This window comes from Melanotaenia boesemani, chromosome 14 (genome assembly GCF_017639745.1).
Source record: "Melanotaenia boesemani isolate fMelBoe1 chromosome 14, fMelBoe1.pri, whole genome shotgun sequence".
In the NCBI taxonomy this organism is placed as follows: Eukaryota; Metazoa; Chordata; class Actinopteri; order Atheriniformes; family Melanotaeniidae; genus Melanotaenia; species Melanotaenia boesemani.
In genome coordinates this window covers 10,359,716-10,382,670 of record NC_055695.1, presented here as the reverse complement: position 1 = coordinate 10,382,670, position 22,955 = coordinate 10,359,716, and the positions used below count along the sequence as shown (strand labels likewise).

General features: G+C 37.1%; 1 protein-coding gene across 2 annotated transcripts; it reads left to right on the top strand.

Moving 5' to 3' along the window:
- The first annotated feature begins 1,113 nt into the window (after positions 1 to 1,113).
- swt1 (SWT1 RNA endoribonuclease homolog) lies at positions 1,114 to 21,604 on the top strand. Of its 2 annotated transcripts, none has more exons than XM_042007094.1 (17): positions 1,114 to 1,225; positions 1,785 to 1,857; positions 2,110 to 2,183; positions 2,321 to 3,395; positions 3,557 to 3,680; positions 3,833 to 3,934; positions 4,144 to 4,335; positions 5,087 to 5,180; positions 5,597 to 5,835; positions 6,287 to 6,435; positions 6,683 to 6,821; positions 9,530 to 9,669; positions 9,865 to 10,013; positions 11,368 to 11,514; positions 14,366 to 14,432; positions 14,573 to 14,640; positions 20,895 to 21,604. In XM_042007094.1, exons 2-17 carry the CDS (start codon positions 1,789 to 1,791, stop codon positions 21,007 to 21,009), a joined length of 2,943 nt encoding a protein of 980 aa, XP_041863028.1. In that variant the 5' UTR covers positions 1,114 to 1,225; positions 1,785 to 1,788; the 3' UTR covers positions 21,010 to 21,604. The 2 variants fall into 2 exon arrangements, with proteins under 2 accessions (XP_041863028.1, XP_041863027.1); XM_042007093.1 differs by having other exon boundaries at positions 2,309 to 3,395.
- The last annotated feature ends 1,351 nt before the right edge of the window (positions 21,605 to 22,955 follow it).

Genomic DNA, 22,955 nt, shown 5'->3' with positions numbered 1-22,955 from the left:
CAAGTTTTAAATATTACCTTGTTTCAAAAACACCTGATTCAAATGAATGAATCACTGAGGAGGACTTGATAAGCTGTTGGATCCATTTAATTCAAATCAGGAGCAGGGAAACATTTAAAACCTGCAGGACTGGGACTCTTAAGGACTGGAGCAGCCTGCCCCATTCTAGATAGTGAATTTTTAATGATATTGATTCTTTATGTTATAATATAATATCCATTTATGTAATTAATAGAAATAATATTTCATGGAATTTCCAAATAGCAGTGTGTGTTGTGTGGCCTAAAAAATTCATGGGAGAAAAAAAGAGACAGGCCTACAGCTATCTGTATCTGAAAGTGATGTTCTCAAGAAATAGAAAAAAAATCCAGCAAAGACCCAAGACAGGACCAAGGAGAGATGCTGCTGGCCCATAAGTTGATAGCTTTTAACTGAAGACACATCAGAAATAGTCTCAGTGGAAAAGTAGCTGCTGAAAAGCCATTCTTAAGGAAGGAAAACTGGGAGAAAAAGGCTGAAGTTTGCCAACTGATACAAAAACCAAAAATCAGTGGCAACAGGTCTTACAGAGTGATGAATCCTCTCCAGAGCACGGACCTCAAGTGCAACAAAGCACAGCTAATATCTAAAGAATAGTTTTAAAATGTCTTTGAAGAAGTCTGGAGAACTATTATTTAAGATGATTTAAATTAATAAATAAATTACAAGACAGCTTGTCTGTTGAAGAATGAATGTAGTCATAGAAAAAAAGTTACTTCCAAGCTCATCAGATTTGTACAAACTCCATTTTTGCCTTAATTACTAAATATCCATTCATGCTTGCACATGTTATAACACATCTCTGCACGTATTTACTTTTTCTTCTTCTTCTTTTAGTAATTTATAAAATGAGGGATGTATTTTCTTTAGTACTATAACAGAAACTATAATTTTTTTATCTGGCTAACAGAGAAGGTACCAATAAATGCTTTCCTGTCTAGGGTGCTTTTTCCAACAGTCAGTCAGTCAACAGGTTTTAGACGTTAGATCCTTATCTTTTTTTTTTAAAATTTATTTATTTATTTTTTTATTTATTTATTTATTATGCGTCTCCTTTTCGCTGCAACAGTCCTCCTCAGTGTAAAGACCAGCTACATACTACCTGTAGAGGGCAGCATTGCAAACTTGAACGTACAGACTGCCGGAAATATGGTAGAAGAAGAAAGTCCGGATGTTTTGGAAATCGGTATGTGTGAACTTAACTTGCCTTTCTGAAACTATGTAGTTAAACCTGTTAGTCTTACTTTATTCTGCTTAATCAATGGAATTTGCCTTTTTTAGACCTTGAAAGCAACAGTTAGCCAGTACGGCTGCGGTTTGCCTTGTTTAATTGTATGATCCAGCTTAAACAAGCTAACGGGGACATTTAACTTCGGTGTTTCGAGTGTTCTGTGGCTAATAAATGAGCAGAACACTTTTTATGTCTCTAATAAACCTTGAAATATAGAATTCTTTCGAATATTTAATATAGTTGCGTTTGTGTCATGACAGTATAGACAGACTAAAATAATCTGGGATTTAAAAAAGATAATCTGATTTGCTATTTGAAGTTGACAGAATTTATCAGCCACCTAGAGGGGGCATTTGATCATTTAAATCGTATGCATTGTGCATGAAATTTATTTTTAAGGCTAATTAAGTTAAATACAAATAATGATGTTTTGATGTGGAGAATTAGTCTTTATTTTTATGGAAGAGTTTGTATATTCATTAAGGACCATGTCTACTCTTTAAAAAAATTACAGGAAAATGTCTAAGCACTCAAAAAAGAGAAAGCGCAAAAGGTCTCCATCATCTTCTAGTGAAGAGGATAAGAAGGTGAGGAGAACACTGTCACTTTAAGCTGCAACACTGTCATAGCACTGGTGTATTTATATGATAGTTTATGTAAAATCAGCTAAGACTGTGTATATGGAAAAATTAAGAAAAAGTGCCCATGTTTAGTTAGTCCAACAAGTTAAAAACATTTTTTATTGCATTAAATGTAACAGTGTGACGTTGCTTTAACTCAAACTTGAAAAGAAGCTGATCTGTACTCATGGATTTTTTTTAAAAAAAACATGATTTTAGTTGCCCAAGAGAAAAGATGACAGTCATCACTGCAGTAGTGTCAAACGGAAAGAAAGTGTTAAGAGTCATAAAAGGTAAGACAGACTTATTTATTGAGATTGTTGAGACGAAAGCTGTCTGTATAATTTAGCTTCACATTATTCTCCAAATTTTATTAAATTTATTTTAATGATCTGTTACTGTGACCTTTCTTTTATTTCTCAACATATAGGTGTAGAAAGGAACCTCAAAAATCTGTCAAAGAGGATTCCCGATCCTCTCGCCATATCAAAAAGCCAGTCTACAGACGGCCCGAAACACCAGCAGCAGAGAAGCAAGCCATTCATAAAGAACAATGTACTAAACCCAGAAGTGTCTCTGTACCTTCCCATGGGGAACAAATCTTCAGTAAAGCAAAACAACATAGCTCTGAGAAAGATAAAACCATTCGTGGTAGTGAAAGTGCAGAAAGTGGACCCTCAAAACCTTTAACCACCAGAGTTGCAGCTTCAGTTGCTCAAACAGAAGAAACATCAAAAGATAGGTCAGATAAAAATCCATCTCAGGGGAGCCCATCCAAATTAAAAAGGCAGCAAAACCTAAGTCCGAGCTTCGGTGTTACCAAACAAGAAAGCCAGAGGCAGGTTGTACGGGAGAAGAAGTGTTTACCTGAGAAACCACAGAAGGATGGAAACGACAGCAGCATTATCAAGACTCTGGAAACTGTGTCCTCTTCCTCGAAGGATTCTTCACAGCAGAAGAATAGGGAGTCTGTCAAAGGCATTAGCAAGAGCTCTCCAGTAACAGAACCAAAGTTTAAAAAGAGCTTGTGCACAGGTACAAAAAACGACTCTGCCTCTATCACAGAGAAGTCTTCCACTTCAACCAAGCACACTACCTCAGAGAATAGTTCAAAAGCAATGAAGTATGTCATTTCAGCTAGTAAGAGTGACACACCAGTGCCACATGAGACAGCACAGTCATCATCTACTCTACAAATATATTCTCAAAAATTTGTGCCTTTTAAATTTAAGATACCAAAAAAAGTTCGCCCAATACCCTCTCACACCGCAGGGAAAACAAGTGAAAATCACGATGCTGTTACTACAAACACATATCTTAAAAAGAAGAATGAACACTCACATTCTGGGACTTTGATGAAAAAAGTAGAGCAGGATGTCATCCAACCAGCTAGCAGCTGCTTCAGTGGAACCCCAAAATTTCAATCTGTACAACAGGATAAGGAATCCTTGTCTGGCCAGCACCCATCTACAGGCGATACCAACACTAAGCCACAATATGATCAGGTAATGAAAAGCTCTGCGGTTTGATTGAAGTTATAAATACAAGCTATCACTTTCTATTTTTCATGGCATTTAAATAAAGCATTGTGCTGACATAAAGATTTCACAGTTTTTTTTAATGACTTATGTTTATGTATTTTTTGCTTTTGAAATGTGTTCTATAGACACAAGTGGTTGAACAGCTTTATCTTGCTCGCTCTGAGAAAAAGTTAGAACTCATGCAAGGCTATGGTGAACTCACCTGTATGGACATAGATTCTCCAGAAGAAAGACCCACAGACTCCAGTAGTGAGTTTTATTGTTTACCTTAAGACTTTTAAAGTTCTGGGTACTCATTTTGAGTCAAGTATAAACTCTGTGTGTATACTTTGTGTGATCTTATATATTATAAATTTCACAAGCAAGAAATGATTTAACCAAGTGTTAACGTGTCTTTACAGGCAGACAGCGTGATCAACAAAACCTCATGCTCATTTTAGACACCAACATTCTCCTCAGTCACTTGGATTATGTGAAAAAGATCATATCTCATGGCCTTGGAGGTGTTGAATATCTTCTATTATGACTTAATTTTCTGTTAACAAATGCATTTTTCACGTGTTATAGCCAAAAACATCTACTCCTAGGTTGTCCAGTAGTGAGAGAAAAATATAAAAGTTATTTGTTGACATGAGTATTGTCAGACATTAACTGAACAGTGACTTGCATTGAATTACCGTTTCCTACTGAGTGTATTTTCTGGTTCTCTTAGCATTGGGCAATCCTGTTGTCCTCATCCCCTGGGTGGTGCTTCAGGAGCTGGATTCCCTAAAAAGGGGACGAGGCCTGTCGGGTTCTGTGGCCCACCTGGCAACGCCTGCCATCTCGTACATTTATAACGCTTTGAAAAACGGGGAACCTCGTCTGTGGGGGCAGTCTATGCAGCAGGCCGCTGAGAGCAACTGTGAGTGCTGATTCATGACAACGACCTGATTACATCCGAGGATGGCATCTAGAAATGATGGCTGGATGTTGTCTGTAAAACCTCTTCAGGATATATAAATAAATATCATATATAGATGTGATAACTGACAAAGATTATATTGATATAGATTATATTATTTGGCACATAAGATAAAAGTTTTCATTCGTTTTTTTTTTTTTCAGGGTGAAATCATTACAGCAGAATAAGCTCCCCTTTATATCAAGGAGTTTTTTTTTTTTTTTTTTTTTTTTTTAACTATAAAGCTACAATAACTAATGTTAAAGCTGGGAAATGCAATAAGAATCACAATTTATTATTTGCAGTCTAAATCATTTCTATGGTGGTGCGTGATTGTTCACAGGATGCCACTAGGTGGCATTAAGACTCCACCGTTCTTTTAGAATTCCTTATCATTAGCAAACAGTGGGTGCAACTCAAGGGCAAGTTTCATCCATGTGCTCAGAGATTTTGGTCAAATGATACATTTTTCATTGTGATAAAAAAGATTTGTCATGTTTATTTTGGATGTTAAGATATTATGAAGCATATAAGCATTCTGCTGAAATAGATACTGAATTTCCATCTTTGCATCTCCCTCTGTCTTTAAAAGAAGATGTGGCAGACCCGGTCCTTTTGTACAGCTTTATGAGTGCACCATTTACTTTTAGTCTCAGTCTTGTCTGAGTCACTCTTGTCCTCCTGTCCTTTCCTCTTTTTCTTTGTCCCTCAGATGGTCTGAACGCTGAGAATAACGATGATAGAGTGCTGCAGTGCTGCCTGCAATACCGGAATATGCACCCAGAGTGTTCACTGATCTTATGCACGTGAGTTCCCCCTCCCCCCCTACAGTATACTGCTGCTGCTGCAGAGTGTGTGTCCTCTGCTAATAATGCACATGCATGTGACTCTGCTAGATAGTTCCAGTTCGGATGAGAGAAAGAGAGAGCCAGGCAGATTTGGCAAAGAATAGATGTGCTGAGCAAGGATTTCTGAAATGATTTATTTATTTATTTTTCTTTTTGGCTCATATTTTCAATGGCCATTATATTTTACTCTATCTAATGACCTACTTCTGTAAATGTTACTATTCCCAGTTGCTGTCCGCTATTGATTATTTTGCTACATTCAAGAGAGAAATTAGAATCAGTTCTTCACAGTGTCTGTGGTATGAGTTGTTCGAATGTTGTTTGTGTTGATGCTGCCACCTAATTAAGACATGCTTCCAATTTTTCCTCTCTAGTAATGATAAAAATCTATGCAGTAAAGCCCTCCTGAGTGGAGTGAGGGCTCTTTGCAAGACTGATTTGGAGGCAGAGGTTGAGAGGTCCAGACATGGCCTTTACATCCTGCAAAACGTTCAGTCGCCGATCCTGCCTCACATCACTCCCCAGGTCGCTTCACCAGAGTTGAAAAGGAGCTCCACACCAGCTCAGTCACACAGTCAAGAGAGAGGTTCTTCTGTAGGTGTCCTAGAGAAAGGTGAGCCAGGAATTAATGTGTTCTTCATGCAAAACAGGATGCTTTGCATGCGCCATCATCATGCTGTAGTTAATAGCACATATTATCTATGCACTCAGCATGGCCACCCACCCTTTCCTATTTTTTTTTTTATTTTGTTTTCTTTTCCTTCACTTATGAACGGCTGTATTAGGTTGAATTTAACAGTAATTAACGGTAAAGAAGCAATGACTCAATAAAAACAAATGCAATGCTTAAAATATTCACCACCTACACAAAGAGAAGGAAAGTTAGTATTACACATGCTAAAAGTGCATTTCTGATGAAATACCTTCTGCATTTCATTTAGTGTGAGTTGTGGTATTCTGTCCTCTCACCAACTCTTATACTCCACATGTGTCCACATACACCTGTCTATTTCCTGTTTTTCTATAATTACATATACAGTATGCATGCTTATAACTCTTGACAGATGGGAAGCAGCTCAGTAAAGCAGTCAGCGTGGAGGCAAAATGGCTCAATAACCGATGCCTTTCAGAGCTAGAAGAGTGTCTGCGGGAGGTGCTGTCTGACGTGTTAGAAGTGGAGATGAAGGCTGCTTATGATGACCTCTGGTTGGAGGTAGAATTCACCTGTTTAAATGAGAATTAGCTTCATTAGCCAGGTGTGTTTCTAGACAATATAATAAAAAATCCAAATGATCCAAGAGGCCAAAATTTCATGCGTAAATGGTATGTATATAATGCACTTATGTTCTGCTTTGTGTTATAGCGTACTTTCCACTAAGTAGGTTAGTATGTCTGTTGATGCATGGCGTAGAAAAGTAATGATTATTATTTCATTGTGTTCATTGTGTGTGTTTTGATAGATTGTGTATATAAAACCACCCTGGACACTTCAAGATGTCTTACAGTGTTTAAAAAAGCACTGGATTGCCGTCTTCGGACAGATCGCCCCACGAAGAAATCTGGAAAATGTTTTGAACCTAATCAACTTCTTCAACTCAGGTATGTGGGCATGTGAATTGAAGGAAGAGGTTACTTATATAAATTATGCAAGAATGATGCACAGTCTTCCTTGAATATAACCCTCGTGTGTGCTTATTTAGCCATATTTATCCAGAGCTAACATGTCTTCATCGCCTCTTAGGTTATTTAATATAGCATAACCACTGTTGCTGGGATTAGGAAAAACTTAAAGAAAGCCTGAAGATATTATATTCTCCATGTGAAAACATTTGAGTTTAGTTGGAAATTATTGGAATCTTCCCATGAGTGAGAATAATCAATTTTTAAAACTAGAGCTGATTAAAAAAAAATAATAATTAATTTATTTAAATTAAATACAAAACTGATTCATTAAACACTTGCATAGATTGTTTTATATAATTCTAAAGGTGGAAAACCATCAGAAACTTGATCTAATCAGGAGGATAAATGGTTTTTGGTAGATTATGTTCATAGCTGTGACAAGGGACCTGTACGGTAAAAATCAGCTTCTCTCACTGAGATAATGAAAAATTCAGATTTTTTCATTCAGCATTGGATTACATTTACCTGTAAACTATTTAACAGCTCACATTAGTAGCTAACGCTAAGACTGTGGGTTCCCCCTTTGTTCAGCAAACACTGAATGTTTTAAAAATGACAGGAACTGACATCACCACACACATACGAACTCAGAAATAAATCTGATAGAGGACTAGTAAATGCAGCGATCTTTGAGTTTTTCTTTTTTTGTAAAGGGACAGTGTGTAATAAAATACATATATAATGTAAATATGCAAGACTATATAAAAGCTAATTTCTATCCTTAGTCTCTTTGCAGGCCAACACAATAAAATAACAATGTGAATAATAATGAAAAGAGATCAAGGTCCATGATAATAACAAGAATAATAAGAAGGAGATAAGAACAAAATAAGAATATTATTGATCTGAAACCAGAGGGAGTACCCCAGTAATTAGGATCTAGGTTGAGATGTTAAAGTGCAAAGTGCTAAATGACGTCACATGATGTTAAAGTGCAATGTGCTAAGATAAGAAGGGACATTGCATAATACCCAGATATTGATGTATTGCACATTTCCCGTACTGATCCTATAGGTCACATGTGGTTTCAAATCTGATCTGTTTTCAACAAAAAACAAAAAAAGTTCCATGTTCCAAGTTTGTGAAGCATGATGCCCTAATAGACCTTTCAAATATCATATTTCAAAAGTGCGTGTGGACGTGTCAGATCAGATTATTACAATAACATGTTTACTCTCAGATATTATGATGGACATGTTAATAGGCTCAGTGTTTCATAAAAATAGTTAGAATGTTTTTAATATTCAAGAAAAATTGATGTTATACAAATATCTGAATGAATCAATATCAAATATCAATATCGAATCAGATTAAATTGAAATCGTATTGAATAAGGCAGTTGTGAATCTAATTGATTCAGAAATTAGTGGTGATACCCAGTCCTATTAAAAACAATAATAAACTTGACATGCAGTCCAAGCTTAGCTTCAGTTGTTTAAATTTATAAAACACATGGTCATTGTCAGAATATAAAAAAAACTCAACAGTACTGAGTCATTCCTCAGATTAAGCAGGGGGATGACGTTGTCTGCCCGGCCCTGCAATGCACTACAACCCCACAGAACTACATCCAGAATCAGGTCATCTGCTAAAGTGGGGGACTCAAATGTGTGTCAGAAAGATGCTGAGTAGCCCACTGCAACGTTCCTGTTCCAGTTTTCACTGCTAGATCCACTTATTAAATGCTTACACAGCTATGTGTGTCTCAGCCTGTCATGCAGGCTCTCTGTCCCCTAGTGTGTGTGGGGACTGCATCACAAGTGGTGCAATAATTTTAATCCGTCAAAGAATATTAATATGTAAAGTTATGTAGGGTATTTGCTAATCATATCCCTGGCTCAAACGCATGATTCTGGAATTTTTCTTTTGGTACCACGCAGCCTGGCTCTGTTCCAGGATGCTGAGAGTAGGGCAAGGAGGAGGAGGAGGAGGAGTAGGAGTAAAGGAAGAAGGGATAAACTGTGCGTGAGCCGAAGAACAAATCTAGTGGAAAAGTACTGCAGGCTGTGAGCGAGTTTGCAGCTTGTTGTAGCTATATTTGTGAGGACAGACTCTTTACATATGTCTATACATGCAGGCAAAGGTATAAAAAGCCCACATGAAATTAATGCGAACACATGAAAACACATCATCTATAAACTGACTTGCATGTTTATTAAGCAACATGTTAATGTGCATTATACCCATAAATACAATACTGGAAGTATAAAGTTGCAATCAAAAGTTATGTTTAATTGTCATGTGTGTTTGTTGTGCATAGTTTTTTTCAAGACTTTTCAAGAAACTGTCTAAACTGGCTGGTTTAGTATCTCCCCACCTGCATTTGCCCTCTGTCTTTATATCCACAACAGCTCTTTTCACAACATTACACAGCAAAACATCTGCTCATGAGCATCCACTCCCCTCTGCCTCACATTCATAGTTTTCCTCTCTACAGTGTGCATGTGCTTCCATTCTCACTTTCAGATATCAGCAACACCCAGCTAAAACTAAATGTAACTAAATGTGGTGTAACTTATCTGGTGATTAAATGTTAATTAGCTTTATGTGCAATTGTGTGAATGCCTTCTTTTCAGTGCAGTCATCTGATAACTAGTGTAGCATGCTTCTACGTCTTTTCTCAGGTCAATCAGTGGACTGTCGTGCAGCCTCCGCAGCCGTTCATGAGGCCAAAGATCTTGTAAAAGCATTTTGGAAAAGTTCAAACCATGTTGCCCCAGCCATCTCTGTTATGGAAAGCATTTTCAGCAAGCTACAACCAGAGGTGAGCTGGAGCACATTTAAAGTGTTCTTTTACTAGAAGGTCAAATTTTGACCTCTAATTATTTGAATGGGACAGTGCATATTAAGGAATGTATAATGTATTGATATGACAGATTTAGCAAGATGCTAATTTCCATCTCACTCCCATGGACAGCGTTTAGTTTGCACTAAAACTATTTATTAATTTGTGTTATAGCAACACCTGTCTGTGGAAGGAGAGTCTTTTGCCTGTGATGTTGTCATGAATGATGACGATGAAGAGAAATGGGTGACATCGGCTCAGGTGTCTCACCAGGAAATGTGGGCCCTCTTTGAGAATGTCTGGTCTAATTTGTATCAAACAAGGTGAAGATTTTAGTTAGATTCAACTTGTGATTAAACTGATGAACAGTGGTTAGGTTGATGTGTGTCTTACTTGTTTTCCACTTAAATCTAGATTATTTTGTAAGGATTAGTGATGAACTGGTTATAGCACCAGGGGCCAGTTGCACAAAACCAAGATAAGGGATTAAGCATTCATTTTAGATAAATGATTTTAGAAGATTTTGCAATCATTAGATAACTGACACTTTCTTATTGACATATCCCATAAAATACACATAGAGTAACATGATGTTCCTTTATTAAATGAGTCAAACTCAAAGCAATTAAACCATGAGCACTAATTTAAACTGTAGTTACACAATGCTCTACAACAGTGATTCTCCAACTTTTTGAGCCACAACACCAAGGATAACGTACACTGGTGTTTGGGACAAACACACACCTAACACATAACCCCAAGTTTGAGAGATAGAAAAGATACAAACACAACTAATTAACAGAGGAATGGATGCCTCCCTGCAGGCCTGCGCCATACCAATCATAACAGGCCAAAACCATTGAAAATTACACTAAATCTTCTGTCCTTCATATCATATTAACCTTATATTAAAAGCATGTATATTAACTAAAATGATGGCCACATCGTGAAGGGCAGCGCATGCCATTGTGACGTCCCATGTCCTGCCTGGGCTGACCTTTTAGTGGTGAAGACATTGAAATTGTGTCTTCAGTGCTTCAGTGTTGTCAAATGATTTTCTATTTACAGAATACCCATAATGGGCCTGAGGTTGATTTTCCTTTGATGTGATGATTTATTGAAATTTTTGTGCATTACTGTTTAATGTTTTCTAGTACTTGCCAGGCACACATTGTAAATAAGAATATGTTATTAATGTTTTTTCCGGTAAAGGTTACATAAAAAGTAGGTGCAGTCCATTGCACCAAAGACATTGCTATGGTAGGTCAGTGATTCTGTGATAGATCCTGAAGGCCTATTTCAGGAAGCCATGAGCCGGCACTTATCCAGGATACGTTTTATGATGAATCTGTGTCTGCTTATCCTCGCTTGCTCTTTGTGCAGCCAATGAAGTCTGGATACTCTTGTTTTGGATTAGATGAGCCCATCTAAGTTATTTAACCTGGATGTCTGAATCCTACAGGCCCCAGTTCACTAGAGGTTCTTATGTAGAGGGTTTAAGCAGCAAGTATTGAGCAACAATTAAAGAACACAAGCTGTCAGTTAGAGATGTGATTACAGTTCTTAATTGGTAAATTTCCTGCATAAACATCAACTTAGAAGTAATGTGATATCTGTTTTGCTTTTTTTTTCCATTGTAATGACCCTAAAAGGTCATTTTTTTCTGTCGTGTTTCAGCTTGGAAGTGTTCAAAGCACTGGGCTTTGACCCTCGCACCATGCACAGCGCTCCAACAGTGGGAGCTCATTTGCCGCCACAGGACACTCTGGCCTGTTTGCACAAACTGTTCTCTGTGGTCTCACAGCTGCTCCAAGCATTCAGCAGGTACATCAACCCCCTCACATAAATGCTGTCATGCTTATGTTTGTTATATTTGATCATTTGAGCTAAGGTTTACAAGAGGAACTTCCTGCCATTGTTCTGAATCCTTCTCTATTAGCACACTTCTCTTTGCCTCCATCCACTCAACAAGCTTCATGTGTTTTTAGTAGTTTCTCTTTACAATCAGTCCTTTTAAGAAGTCCTTTTGAACTGTCCTCTGCCTTTTCTAAGCCAGCATACTCCTTCCTGTGCCCTAGTTATCTCTGTGTGTGTTCTGTGCTCTTATTGGGATGTAGTGTTGGTCACTCTGTAATCTCTTTGACCTTGTTACGTTGCCTTATCACCTTTTCCAGTGACGCAACGGTGAGCACTGCACCTTAGCACTGCTAATTTTCTCACTGTGCCTTTGTGAAGAAAAATGCTAACCACCATCTCAAGGACAACTTTTTGCCGCATCTACTTGGACCTTTAAATCTACTAATCACACTGGGATAAAAAGTTGAGTTGATTACATGGAATAAATCTCTGCTTGTCAACCCCCCTGCCCTAATTTAAGATAGGGCAACTATCTTAAATAGATGTAGGTTAGCTGTCTGTATGACTTTCTGTTCTTATGTAGCATCCTACAGCAGGAAAAGCATGTGTAAATAATAAAACTGACCAGTTAATTAGCACCCTGCTGCATCATAACTCACAGCTGATGTTAATTCATATATTCTGGTTGTAAAACACCTGTGGACTCATAGAGAAATAATTTTGCGTCAAAGAATGTTATTTTTTAGTATTCACAATATAATATTTTTTTTATTTAAAAGTATGTTAAATGTTGCTCAAACCTCACGCCTCCATTTATGCCTCTTGCAATTACTTATTTACAACATCAGAGGTCACACAAACAGGTTTGTGAGTATCTCGGGCATTATTAATTTCCTGAATGAGATTTTCTTTTATATATTTGAGTAACTTTGAGGGTAAGTAACAATGTCCTGTCATTTAAAGGGCACAGAGTCTAGTTTATCATTCTTTTTTTATACACGTGCACTCTGACCTTCTACTCTTCAAATCTACACAAAAAAGCTAAAAAAAAAATAATAATAATTTTGATTGATTAAATCATTCTGAAGAAAGCATATTTTTTGTAAAATAACAAATGGAAAACATATTTGGGGATTGTTTATATCATCACAATTCCAGTCTTTTCCTGTTGGAGTTTTATTGTTGGAGTGTTTATCGTAATGCTTCTGTTAGCATTCTGTTAGCTTTTTTGTAGACTTACTGTTTTTGCTTTATTTGACTTGTTACTTTATCTGTTTTGCCTTAGACTGGAACTAATTTTGGTCAAGAATACCTTCAATCATATGTAAATGTTTGGGCACAAATGTTTTTTTTTAACTGTGAGACAAGACTGTCTTTAAATATATATCCCTGTTATAATGGAGGTCAGCTGTGGCTTTAAGTCACTCAAAGAAAACCACTATAAACACTTAATTCATAAATATGTTCTAGAGGGTGGCTAAATTCATTGTAGTAGCTGATGCCATACGATTTGTATGTTTTGTATGTTTTGCTGTATTGGCAAGGGGATATTATTATTAATTAGTAGTATTAGTATTATGTGATTGGATGGAGCATTTGACGGTAAACATGTAGCTCCCTTAGAAGGCCTGTGTTTGATCATTATAATGAAGACTAGTATCCTCAAAACATCAGCAAGTTTAGGTTAATTATTTTGTACTTGTAACATTTAGTATGCAAAATCTGTTGTTCTGTATTTGATGACTGATTCAGTCAAAATGTCAATCTGGTGACGTATGAAGATGTATCTATGTATGTTATCAGCCCTGACAAGTTCCACCACAACTTCTTCCTTATCCCCAGAATGTGCATTTGTCTGAGTGTGTATGTTCTTGTTTACGCGGCCTCATTAGGATCTTTTCTGTTACAATCACTAACCTCATCTGGGGTCCCTTATCACCAATCCTATTGAAGCAGATCATTCATTTCTAACATCCTGGCTAGGGCTAAGAAATAAACTGATGAAAGGTAAAGATTGAACTGAATGAACTGCTAATAGTTAAGCATAGTATAAGGATCTGGGTTAGACTTTACTGAGTAAATTAAAGGCAATGCCTAATTAGGATAGCTGCCCAAGCTTGTGTGTGTAAGTAATGTGCTGTAAATGAAATCCTGTTTAGCCCAGTGCTTTGAGTAATCTGAGGATAGAACACTTCTGCTAGCATGAGTGCTATTGCCATGGAGAAATTTCCTTGTTCCAAGCGTAGCACCTGGTATTGAAGCTGTTGCAGATGATAAAGAAACTTCTGATATTCACAAAAAAAATGTTCTTTTAAAGTGCTCATTGTTTTAAACCTTTGCTTCAGACTTCAGACTGTTTTTTTAATCCCTCTGGGAGGTTTCTTCAGAGAAACTGAAGTTTAGTTAAAGTTGATGTCTTTAATGTGAACATCTGACAAATATTAGAACATATACATGTTGCCTCTGTCTTCATATCCATGAAATGTGGTTTACCTTGCATACTTTGGATTTATTACTGCTCCTGTGCATATGAATGTGCGTATTGAGGCGCTTGAGTACAACTCTCTGTAATGCAGTAATAAAATGCTAAGGGTTTCATGCATAGTAAATGTGGGGATGCATGAAAGAATAAGTAAAGAGTTATATGCTCATTTTGTTTAAACTCCCCCTCAAAGTTAAGCAAGAGATGTTAGTCTTAAAGACAAAAACTTTTTTTTAGTGCAGATTTCATGAGAAAATGTATTGAGCTGGACCTTAGCTTGTTTTAAGCTTTATCTGAATCTGAGATCATCTCAAAGATTTATGTCTCATCTCTCAGTGTCTTGTCTTCGGCCCCTGGTTTACAGGAAGTCCAGGCTCTCCTCAGCATCATGCATTCTAATAAGGTTGGTACTATGCCACAGTTTTTGATGCAACATCAATTTGCTGCCACTTTAAATAAATTCATTCAACCTTTACTCTCACTGGTCACAATGAGCTCATTCTGTTTATTTTTTATCTCAGTTCATATGTTTTTCATTTTCAGATTATTAATGAAGATTCCAGATTGACAGCCAAAGACCTTCTGGATTGTTTCTCACAACCAGACTACAGGTAGGGCACATGAACAAACACAGTAATTATTATTTTAAGCATCAACTCTTTGTCTAACAAGGTTTTGTGGCTTGTTGATTGTACTGGTAACCTTTAGCTTGGTGTATGGATTAAGCAACAGTTTATTTGTTGGTGAAAATTGTAAACAAACCAGTTCATGGAATTGCAGCACTCTGTTGCGAGTTGCGACATGCCCGGGCAAGTATGTGCTATTTTCCAGCATTGTAGCTGTTACTAAGACATAATAGCTTTCCTTGTTGATGTTCCCGGGAGAGCTATCGCAATGACGGTGTCCCTGCCAACATCTCCAAACAATTGTGGCATTCATTATTAACACATTTCCTTGAAAAGATGCTATAGATCTTCTCAGTTCGGTGTCATCAGGCTGACGGATGTAGTAACTTGATTCTTGTTTTATTCACATGACGTGTGTGTAGACTGAGAATGTAGTTGTTGCTCTGACAGACTTCATGCTAGTGCTGCACCATGATAGATAAGATATTTTTTTTTTCCCCCCAAAAGGCAGAGTGAACATCAGATACACTGTTAGAAACCTGCTGACTTTAATTAAATAATAGCAATTTAACAGAGCTCAGACCTAAAAAGTCAGGGAAACAAAGTCTTAACTAAGGTAAAGTAAGTTATGTGTTAATTTACTTGACTATTATCATTGCCTTCTTGTTTAAACAGCTTATTTTAACTCTTTTCTGTTTCTCATTATCCTTATAGGGCTGTTAATTGTAAGTAGCCAGGCTTTGTCTTCCCTTTCTTATTTACGTTTAAAGCTATTCAAAAACAGCAACTGAAACCTGACTACTGTCTTGTGGAAGTAGTAATCTCATAGGATTTGTTGTCAGCACAAAGAAAGGCTCCCTGAAGGTATTCATTTAGGACCTTTGTGTCCCTCCCCTCATGTAATACAGACTTTAGTCTACACCCATGATATGACCTTCATTCAGTGGCAAACTTGAATATTGTTACAAGGCAGTACAAAGTTATCCTCCTCATCGTGCTTCTTTTTAGCCAGATTTTTCCGTTTGTCATTAAATTCAGACTGTACAGATTTAGCTGAACCAAGAAATTTTACTTCATCTAAGATAACTTGATATAAATGCTGCTTATACTTATGTAGCATTTAGGATTGTAAAAAAATTTATTATTTTTCCACAGCCTTAATTAAGGAGCAAGCAGTTTCTCTCGTGCAGGGATGAACAGAATCACCTGTCTGTCCATTACGATGTAGCTCTGAAGCTATGTTTACGCCTGAAGGTTGAACCCAGCTGCTGCCATGGAAACAAGCCACAGGTCCATGTCTTAAACAGATTATTTGTTTCCTGGCTGTTATGTGTCCTCTGTAGATGCTGCTGGTCTATCTGTTTAAATGACAATTTCATAACCTCTGCAAATTACTATCAGACTTTTTTCCATGCTGTAAAAGATCATTATTCTTGCATGTACCACATGGAACTGATCTGTTGATAATAAACAAGTCTGACATGATTACAACCAACATAAGTGCTTTATATAATTTGAAGAACTATTTCCCTGTTTTTCAAGCTGTTATATTATTAAGCAGTAATGGGAAGCCATGATGAACCGGTGGTTATTCAGTATTAAAGACAACATCTGCTGTGTTACTTTGCAGAAAAGCTTTGCCAGGCACTCAGCGGTCATGTCATTCTAGCCCTAGTTACAACAGCTCACCTCTGAAAGACACAGTTACGCTGACTGCGTTGTGATTATAAATTTTTTATTTGTGACATTCATTGCAAAGTGATCTGGGCCTTTACTTAGTATGTGCATTATCTGTGGCGTTAAATATTTGATCTGTGCGATTAGTGCAGCTGTGTGATGTCATGAGTTATGTAAGGCTTAGGAGAGACACTGAAGGCACATGTTTGGTCATTGACTGGCAAGTTCAAGTAGTAATCTACTAAAAAGCTTTTATGATGTCAGTTTAGTACTGGTGTTCGTTGTTGCTTCATATTCTTTGATAGCAGATGTGCCTGAGCTTTCACGTGTAAGCACATCTTTAACATGATCAAGGTGAGAAATCTTGTTTAAATAATTCATTGGCATAGACATACTGATTATTTTGCATTGGGTCTGTCTTTGTGAGTTCATTTTATTCATCCACAAGAAGGGCTAATATGTTCTTAGTAAGAAGGATACTCTGATAACAAGTCGTCACATTTTCTTCCTGGGAAAAACGTGTTTTGACATGCATGTTTACATAAGCTCTTTTATGATACCGTTTCCATTTTGTTTTTTTCAAAGCAGTAGGAGGATAAGAAACACATTTCAGTGGCTTGTTCTTCTGATGTCTCATGTCTCAGCTGAGTTTGCCTTCTGCTAAGACAACATTCAGGTCCAAGAAATTTTTAAATATAACCCTTCATGTGTTCAAATGTCTTCTCTCTAGATGATTGTGATATTGTCTCCATGTGAATGCTGCTTTATGTGGGATTTTTCCCGAGGTAGTTTGGAAATACCTATTTGTGATTGGGATGTTTTTGCTGCTTTGGATGTGCATGTGACATCAGTATTGGTGGCTAATGGCTTTCAGTGTAGCACAGCCGTAGCTGCTGGTTAGTGCTGATGCTAAGTGAGACTGGATGACTAATTTTCCCAGTTGCATTGATCTCTTTCATGTCAGTGTGTTTTCATGCTCGTCTCTAGTATCCATGTTAAACCTTTTCGCATAATTCACTGACTCAAACTCATCTTCATCAACAGGGGTCTTGCTTATATAAGAGTGCACAGTGTTCATGCTGAAAGAGGGTGTAGTTACAGCATCTAAAAATTATATATACCAAATAATATCCACATGTATAAAACCATGTGCACCCTTGATCCTGGGCTCATTTTTTTTATATAAATCCTAGTGAACATGAACTTGAGAGCGAATGCATGAGTCACGAGGATCAGCTAAAAACACAAATTGAGTAATAAGCACAGTGTTAATGAACAGCCTTGAAGAAAACCATACTAAATTGGATGTAAAGAGGTAATTGTGCAGACTATGGCTGACAGATTGAGGTGCAGTAGAGCCACAATTACTGGGTGTCTGTTATTCTGCGTATAAAGATCAAATTTATTCAGCAGGCTGGACAGAGAAACAATTTAATGATACTTATTGCTAGGAACTGTTAAGTGGAAACTATGGAGTCTGGTACAAGGAGATGCTACGTCCATCGGACTAGCAGCTGGTCAGGTCACTGGAGTCAGAATAAATTCTTAAGACATTTGCAATAAGTCATAATAGATTGATGAACTTGGACAAATGAATTGATCATTGGCGTAGGTGATTAAAAGGGCATACCGTTTTTTAAAATCTTTATCACACGTCCTAACAATGTTGTGACGCTGCTGCATATATGAGGGAGTCATGCTCTCTGGAGAGATGGATCTGTGTACCTCACCTGTCATTCATAGCTCTGCATGTCAGGAACTGTGCACTCCCTGACACAATATGTTAAATTATATGAACAAAGAAAGCTCTCTAGTTTACAGCAGGTCATGATGGTGGCAGAAAGGGATGGCAGGGCAGCTGGGAGACTTCTTTAATGAGCTAAATTACACATTATTAGACTAACTGTGTACCTGCTTCAATATGATGTTTCACGCATATTATAGTTAACTGAAGTGGAAACATCATTCTTCTGTGAATCAGGAATCATTTGGTAATGACAGCTGACAGGATCCAGAGCAACCTTTGCTGGAGGGACTGTACATTTTCACAACTGCACAAGACTTTGTGGCTCCGCCTGCATACCCTTACTCCACGCTAATTTATATACATACTTTTTGCATGTCTGTGCATATGTCAGGGAGCTGTAATGCAAACTCAGTGCCACCTTTTATTATTAACTGGCTTTTTTAAGCTTATCTATGTGGAATCAAGATGGAAACCATTCCTGCGATGGCAAGACATGATTGACTGGTTTAGAACAGTAGTTGGTTATGACATATTAGCTGAGCGTGAGCCGATACTGTCTCCTGGGTACATTCGTTAATTACCTGTCAAACATGTATAGGCTGTTATGTAACACACAGAAGCAGCACAGAACCCCTCCTTCATGTATACATCATCCATTTGGGTCAGTGACTCTGCACTATTCAAGTGCCGCACTGATTTTGTCACTCTGTCACTTCCTCATGACAGATGGATCATAATTGTGAGTGTGACGTTGTTGATGTAAATGCAGTGACAGGAAGTCTTTTACACAGTCCCTCTGTCCATGGAGAGGGCTGGATTGTAAATCTGGCTCATTAGCGACAGACCGACACATCCTGCGTGTTCCCTAAACACAACCTGACATTTGCGTGGGTTAAAAAATAAATAAATAAGAAAACACAGATGCATGCCTGTGTGAAGAAGGGGATATGGTTGGATGGATGGAGGGTGAAAACAAGGAGGGCCAACAGCCAGCAGATTCTTCTTCCATCATGTCTGCAGTTACGCAATGTTCCAACAGAAACAAAGCAGAGGCGGAAACAAACAAGCTCCCTCAGTGTCGACACTGCTAAGCAGTCGTTGCCAGGACTGTGGCAGTGTGTTTGTCTTAGTCATTTGTAACATCCAGGATGCATGAGGCAGTGTAACCAGAACTTTGTAGTTCAGCTGGAGATAAATGTGAATAAATAGTTGCTGTTTTAATCCAAAGCTTCTGGAGGCTGCAGCAAACACAGAAGCTCTTTTGTTTGTGGACATCTGTTCTGAGCATCAGAAAAGTCTGATTCATCCAAATGGTACAATGATAAATTGTACGTTTTTACCATAAGATGTTGCTTTTATAGGTTTAAAATGTTGGTAGTTTTAGAAAATACTGAACAGGGAAAAGAACAAGCTTGCTGTTTGTTAAGAACACCACATGGGGTCAACGAGTCACTAAATCATGAACCAAAAAGATAATGTGAGAAAGGACTTCATGATGTACAGAAGCGTAGAGCTGGCTTACAGTTGTTTCTTAAAAATTTGGGAACTTATCATGTTATAACATAATTTTTTTTTTTTTTTTTTGTAAAAACGTGAAACGTATTATAAGTTTTATTGTAAGAACATGAAACACCAAGTACTGTTTGCAGATGTTGTTACAGCCTAAAAGCAAAATACTTTTATATGGGGATTAAACATTTCAGTTCTTTTTGTCAATGATTACTTGTTCTACTCCAATTTATTGTTGTACAGACAGGAATGTGGGACAGTCATGAGCAAGCTGGTCTGCGTTGAGTGAGATGGTGCGTGTGTCTGGGTATGTGTGCTGGTTAACATTTACCAGTGGTTACAACTTTGGCCTAGCTGTCTTCTGAAAACCAAAATGAAAATTATTTAGGCTATGTGCACCGCTGGGAGAATTAAGTTGCTGACTCAAAGACGTAGTCCTGTCTGGTTTAAGGGTGCAAGGTCAACAGTATCACATTATCTAGTCCCTCCTTGTCTCATCCACGTATGTTTCCTCATTCAAAGAAGAATACGATTCATATTCCACGTTTGCAGCACAAAACACATCATGTTATCAAGTGATAAGGTGATCCGTTTCACATTTTTACAATAAAATGGATGTTATAATGTGAAATGGTCCCTTTGTTATTTCATTTGGGTGACAGCTTTATGCTTCCATAATGATGTGACAAGTTTGTATTACACTCAACATTCCTGTGGTCGAGCTTAGCTCACCTCAGACATTTCATACAAAAAGGATATTGACTAAAATTTGCAGCAAAAATGGTTTTCTGTCTTTTTTTTTTATTATTATTGTTTACTAAAACATATTTGATTTACAGTGATGTGATGAAAATGGCCTGAAAATGTAGGCTGTCAACTTTAATATGATGATATTCACATTCAAATTAAATGAAAAGTTACAACCATGACCTAAAGTAGTTGGACATTTGTCTCAGAAGTTGTTTCATGGTTTGCTCCTCCATTATTTCCCTAGCTGCTAAGCATGTTCACATATTCTCAGACCTGACTATAAACAGAACTTTGCATAGATAACTAAATAGTGACGTCCTAACTTCAGTTATCATGCTGTCTCTACAAATCCAACAAAAGCAGAACAATGTTGAAGAATAAATGTAGATCTTATTTTTATAACTTTATAGGCAACACATTACCAGACGTAACAGACAACAAAAAACCAAGCAGTCCACTTCTTGAGCTGTACGTCATCTCATTTGTCTGCTCCAGTCTTCATGTCCATTTTTTTTAATGTTTTATACCAACGAGATGTCTTTTCCTCTGCTTCCAGGGAGAAGCTCAAAGTTGGAGGGGGCCAGTTAATGGAGCTAAAGGAGGCCTTGGATTGTTGTGTTCGGGCCAACGACCAACACTTAAACCAGTTGGCTTATCTACAAACAAGCTGATTGTGATAAAGACTGTTGCTCTCTAAAGATAAATTTATGTTTACAGAACTTCTGCTGCTTTCTGAAGGTTTGTTAAACTATTTTAGTATCAGTCTGTTTCTCAGTAACAAATATTTTTCACATATTCATTTATTTTACACTTGATACTTGTCCTTACTGCTAATAATTACAGTTAAATTGTATTTTTTTTTCATCATCCTATGAAGGGCTTCTCGCATTTTAAGTGAAACTTAGACCACAAATATTTATGCAATATTTTGCAATATGTTTTTTTTAAAGTGATATGTTAAATCACTAACTGTTTTTGTTATTTGACGTGTTATAGTTATATTTTAAATTAATGTTTTGTGGTATTTCAGGACCGGATGAATGTGTACAATCCAACAATGTCTGCATGATATTTGTAGGACAATGATGTTGAGATTGTGAGTGTTGAAAGTTGTTTTTTTTTTTTTTTTTTTTTTTGTAGCCTGCTGTAAAGCTGAGATTTTTGTTTGTGAGCGGATTATTCAGATTTCTGAATTTATAGAAAGAAAAATACAAAACATTTGTGAACCTTCATGTTTTAATTAAACAAAAGTTTAGAACAACTGAACCTTGGCCCTTATGGGTTGGTTCCAGTGGCCACAACCAATGTGCCCACACAAGCTTTTAGGCAATAACAAATTCAACAAAACATTTTATTTAAAGCAAAAAAATGTTTATCCAAGTGTTTCTAACAAGAAAACTGACAATTAAAAACCTACAATTTAATGCTTTTGTCACCAGTTGGCCAAATACTAGCATAAAGGTTTTATGTTATATCTATATAGCCATCATTTTTCTGCTTCTCTTCAGTTGCCTTTAAATTATACTGTCATTATAATTTGGGCTGCAGTTTTTTTTGTTTTGTTTTTTATTTTGATTAATGACAAATTTGAAACACACAACTCCAAAACCTATAAATAGCTGGTTCATTTGAAAACTGGGATTCATCAGATTGTGCCTTGCTAAGTGATTTTAAACAGTGTAGTTCAACAACAATCACATCAGTTTTGGTTCAAGTAAAATGTAATATATATTTTTGTCATTTTTTATAATAATAAAACACACCTTTGCTGTAAATTCATTTTTGTTTTTGGCTGCATCATTCACTTCCATTTTTCTTTAAGCAGAAGCGATTTCCTCCTGAATTAATCCATCGCTGCAGTTAATACAGGAATATATACTTGAGTTTCTCATTGAGGTTTAAGGGGCCGTTCACCTGTGTATTACAATCCTTATATTGCCCTTGATTTCCTCTACATGACCGTGTGTGACTGCACGTGTGGGTGGTGATTAAAGGGGATGAGATGCAGGTGACGCCAGCAGACAGGCGGAGATTACACCTGCTGTCAGCGTGACATAGAAAGGCTGAAGTTCCAGACATCACGCAGGAAGAGGCGGAGAAGGAAAGCCAATAATTATCTTAACCGTGTTTGATTAAATAATGTTGAAATCGAATGCTGTACAGACTCAGCTTGTCAGTTTTTTTCAGGCTCATCCTGGCTCCAGCTTCTATATACATTATAGTGCCTAACTACGGTGAAACAGCCCTCATCCTGCTGTCATTTTCTCATAATTGAATACCACCAGGACTAAAATAGCTCACCATATAAAGTTTATAGTTTGGTCCAATCTGTGCTTTTGGGTTGTACACATGAAAGGCACAGATGAAGTTTAAAAGAAATCTTGTTATGGACAAGTAAGTAAGCAAGTAAGATAACAGAATATGTGCACATTAGGTACACCAGTGTTTTAAGGCTCCACTTCCTACTTTGCATAGCCTATTTGCAGGTTTATTTTTTGCAACTCTCAGGTGTGTCATGAGATTATCAGAAACCAACTTGTGAATGAACACAGGGTTGGGATTTAACCCATTCTGGCCAGCAGCCAGACAGATCTGAGGTCATCTAAATGCACTAGTC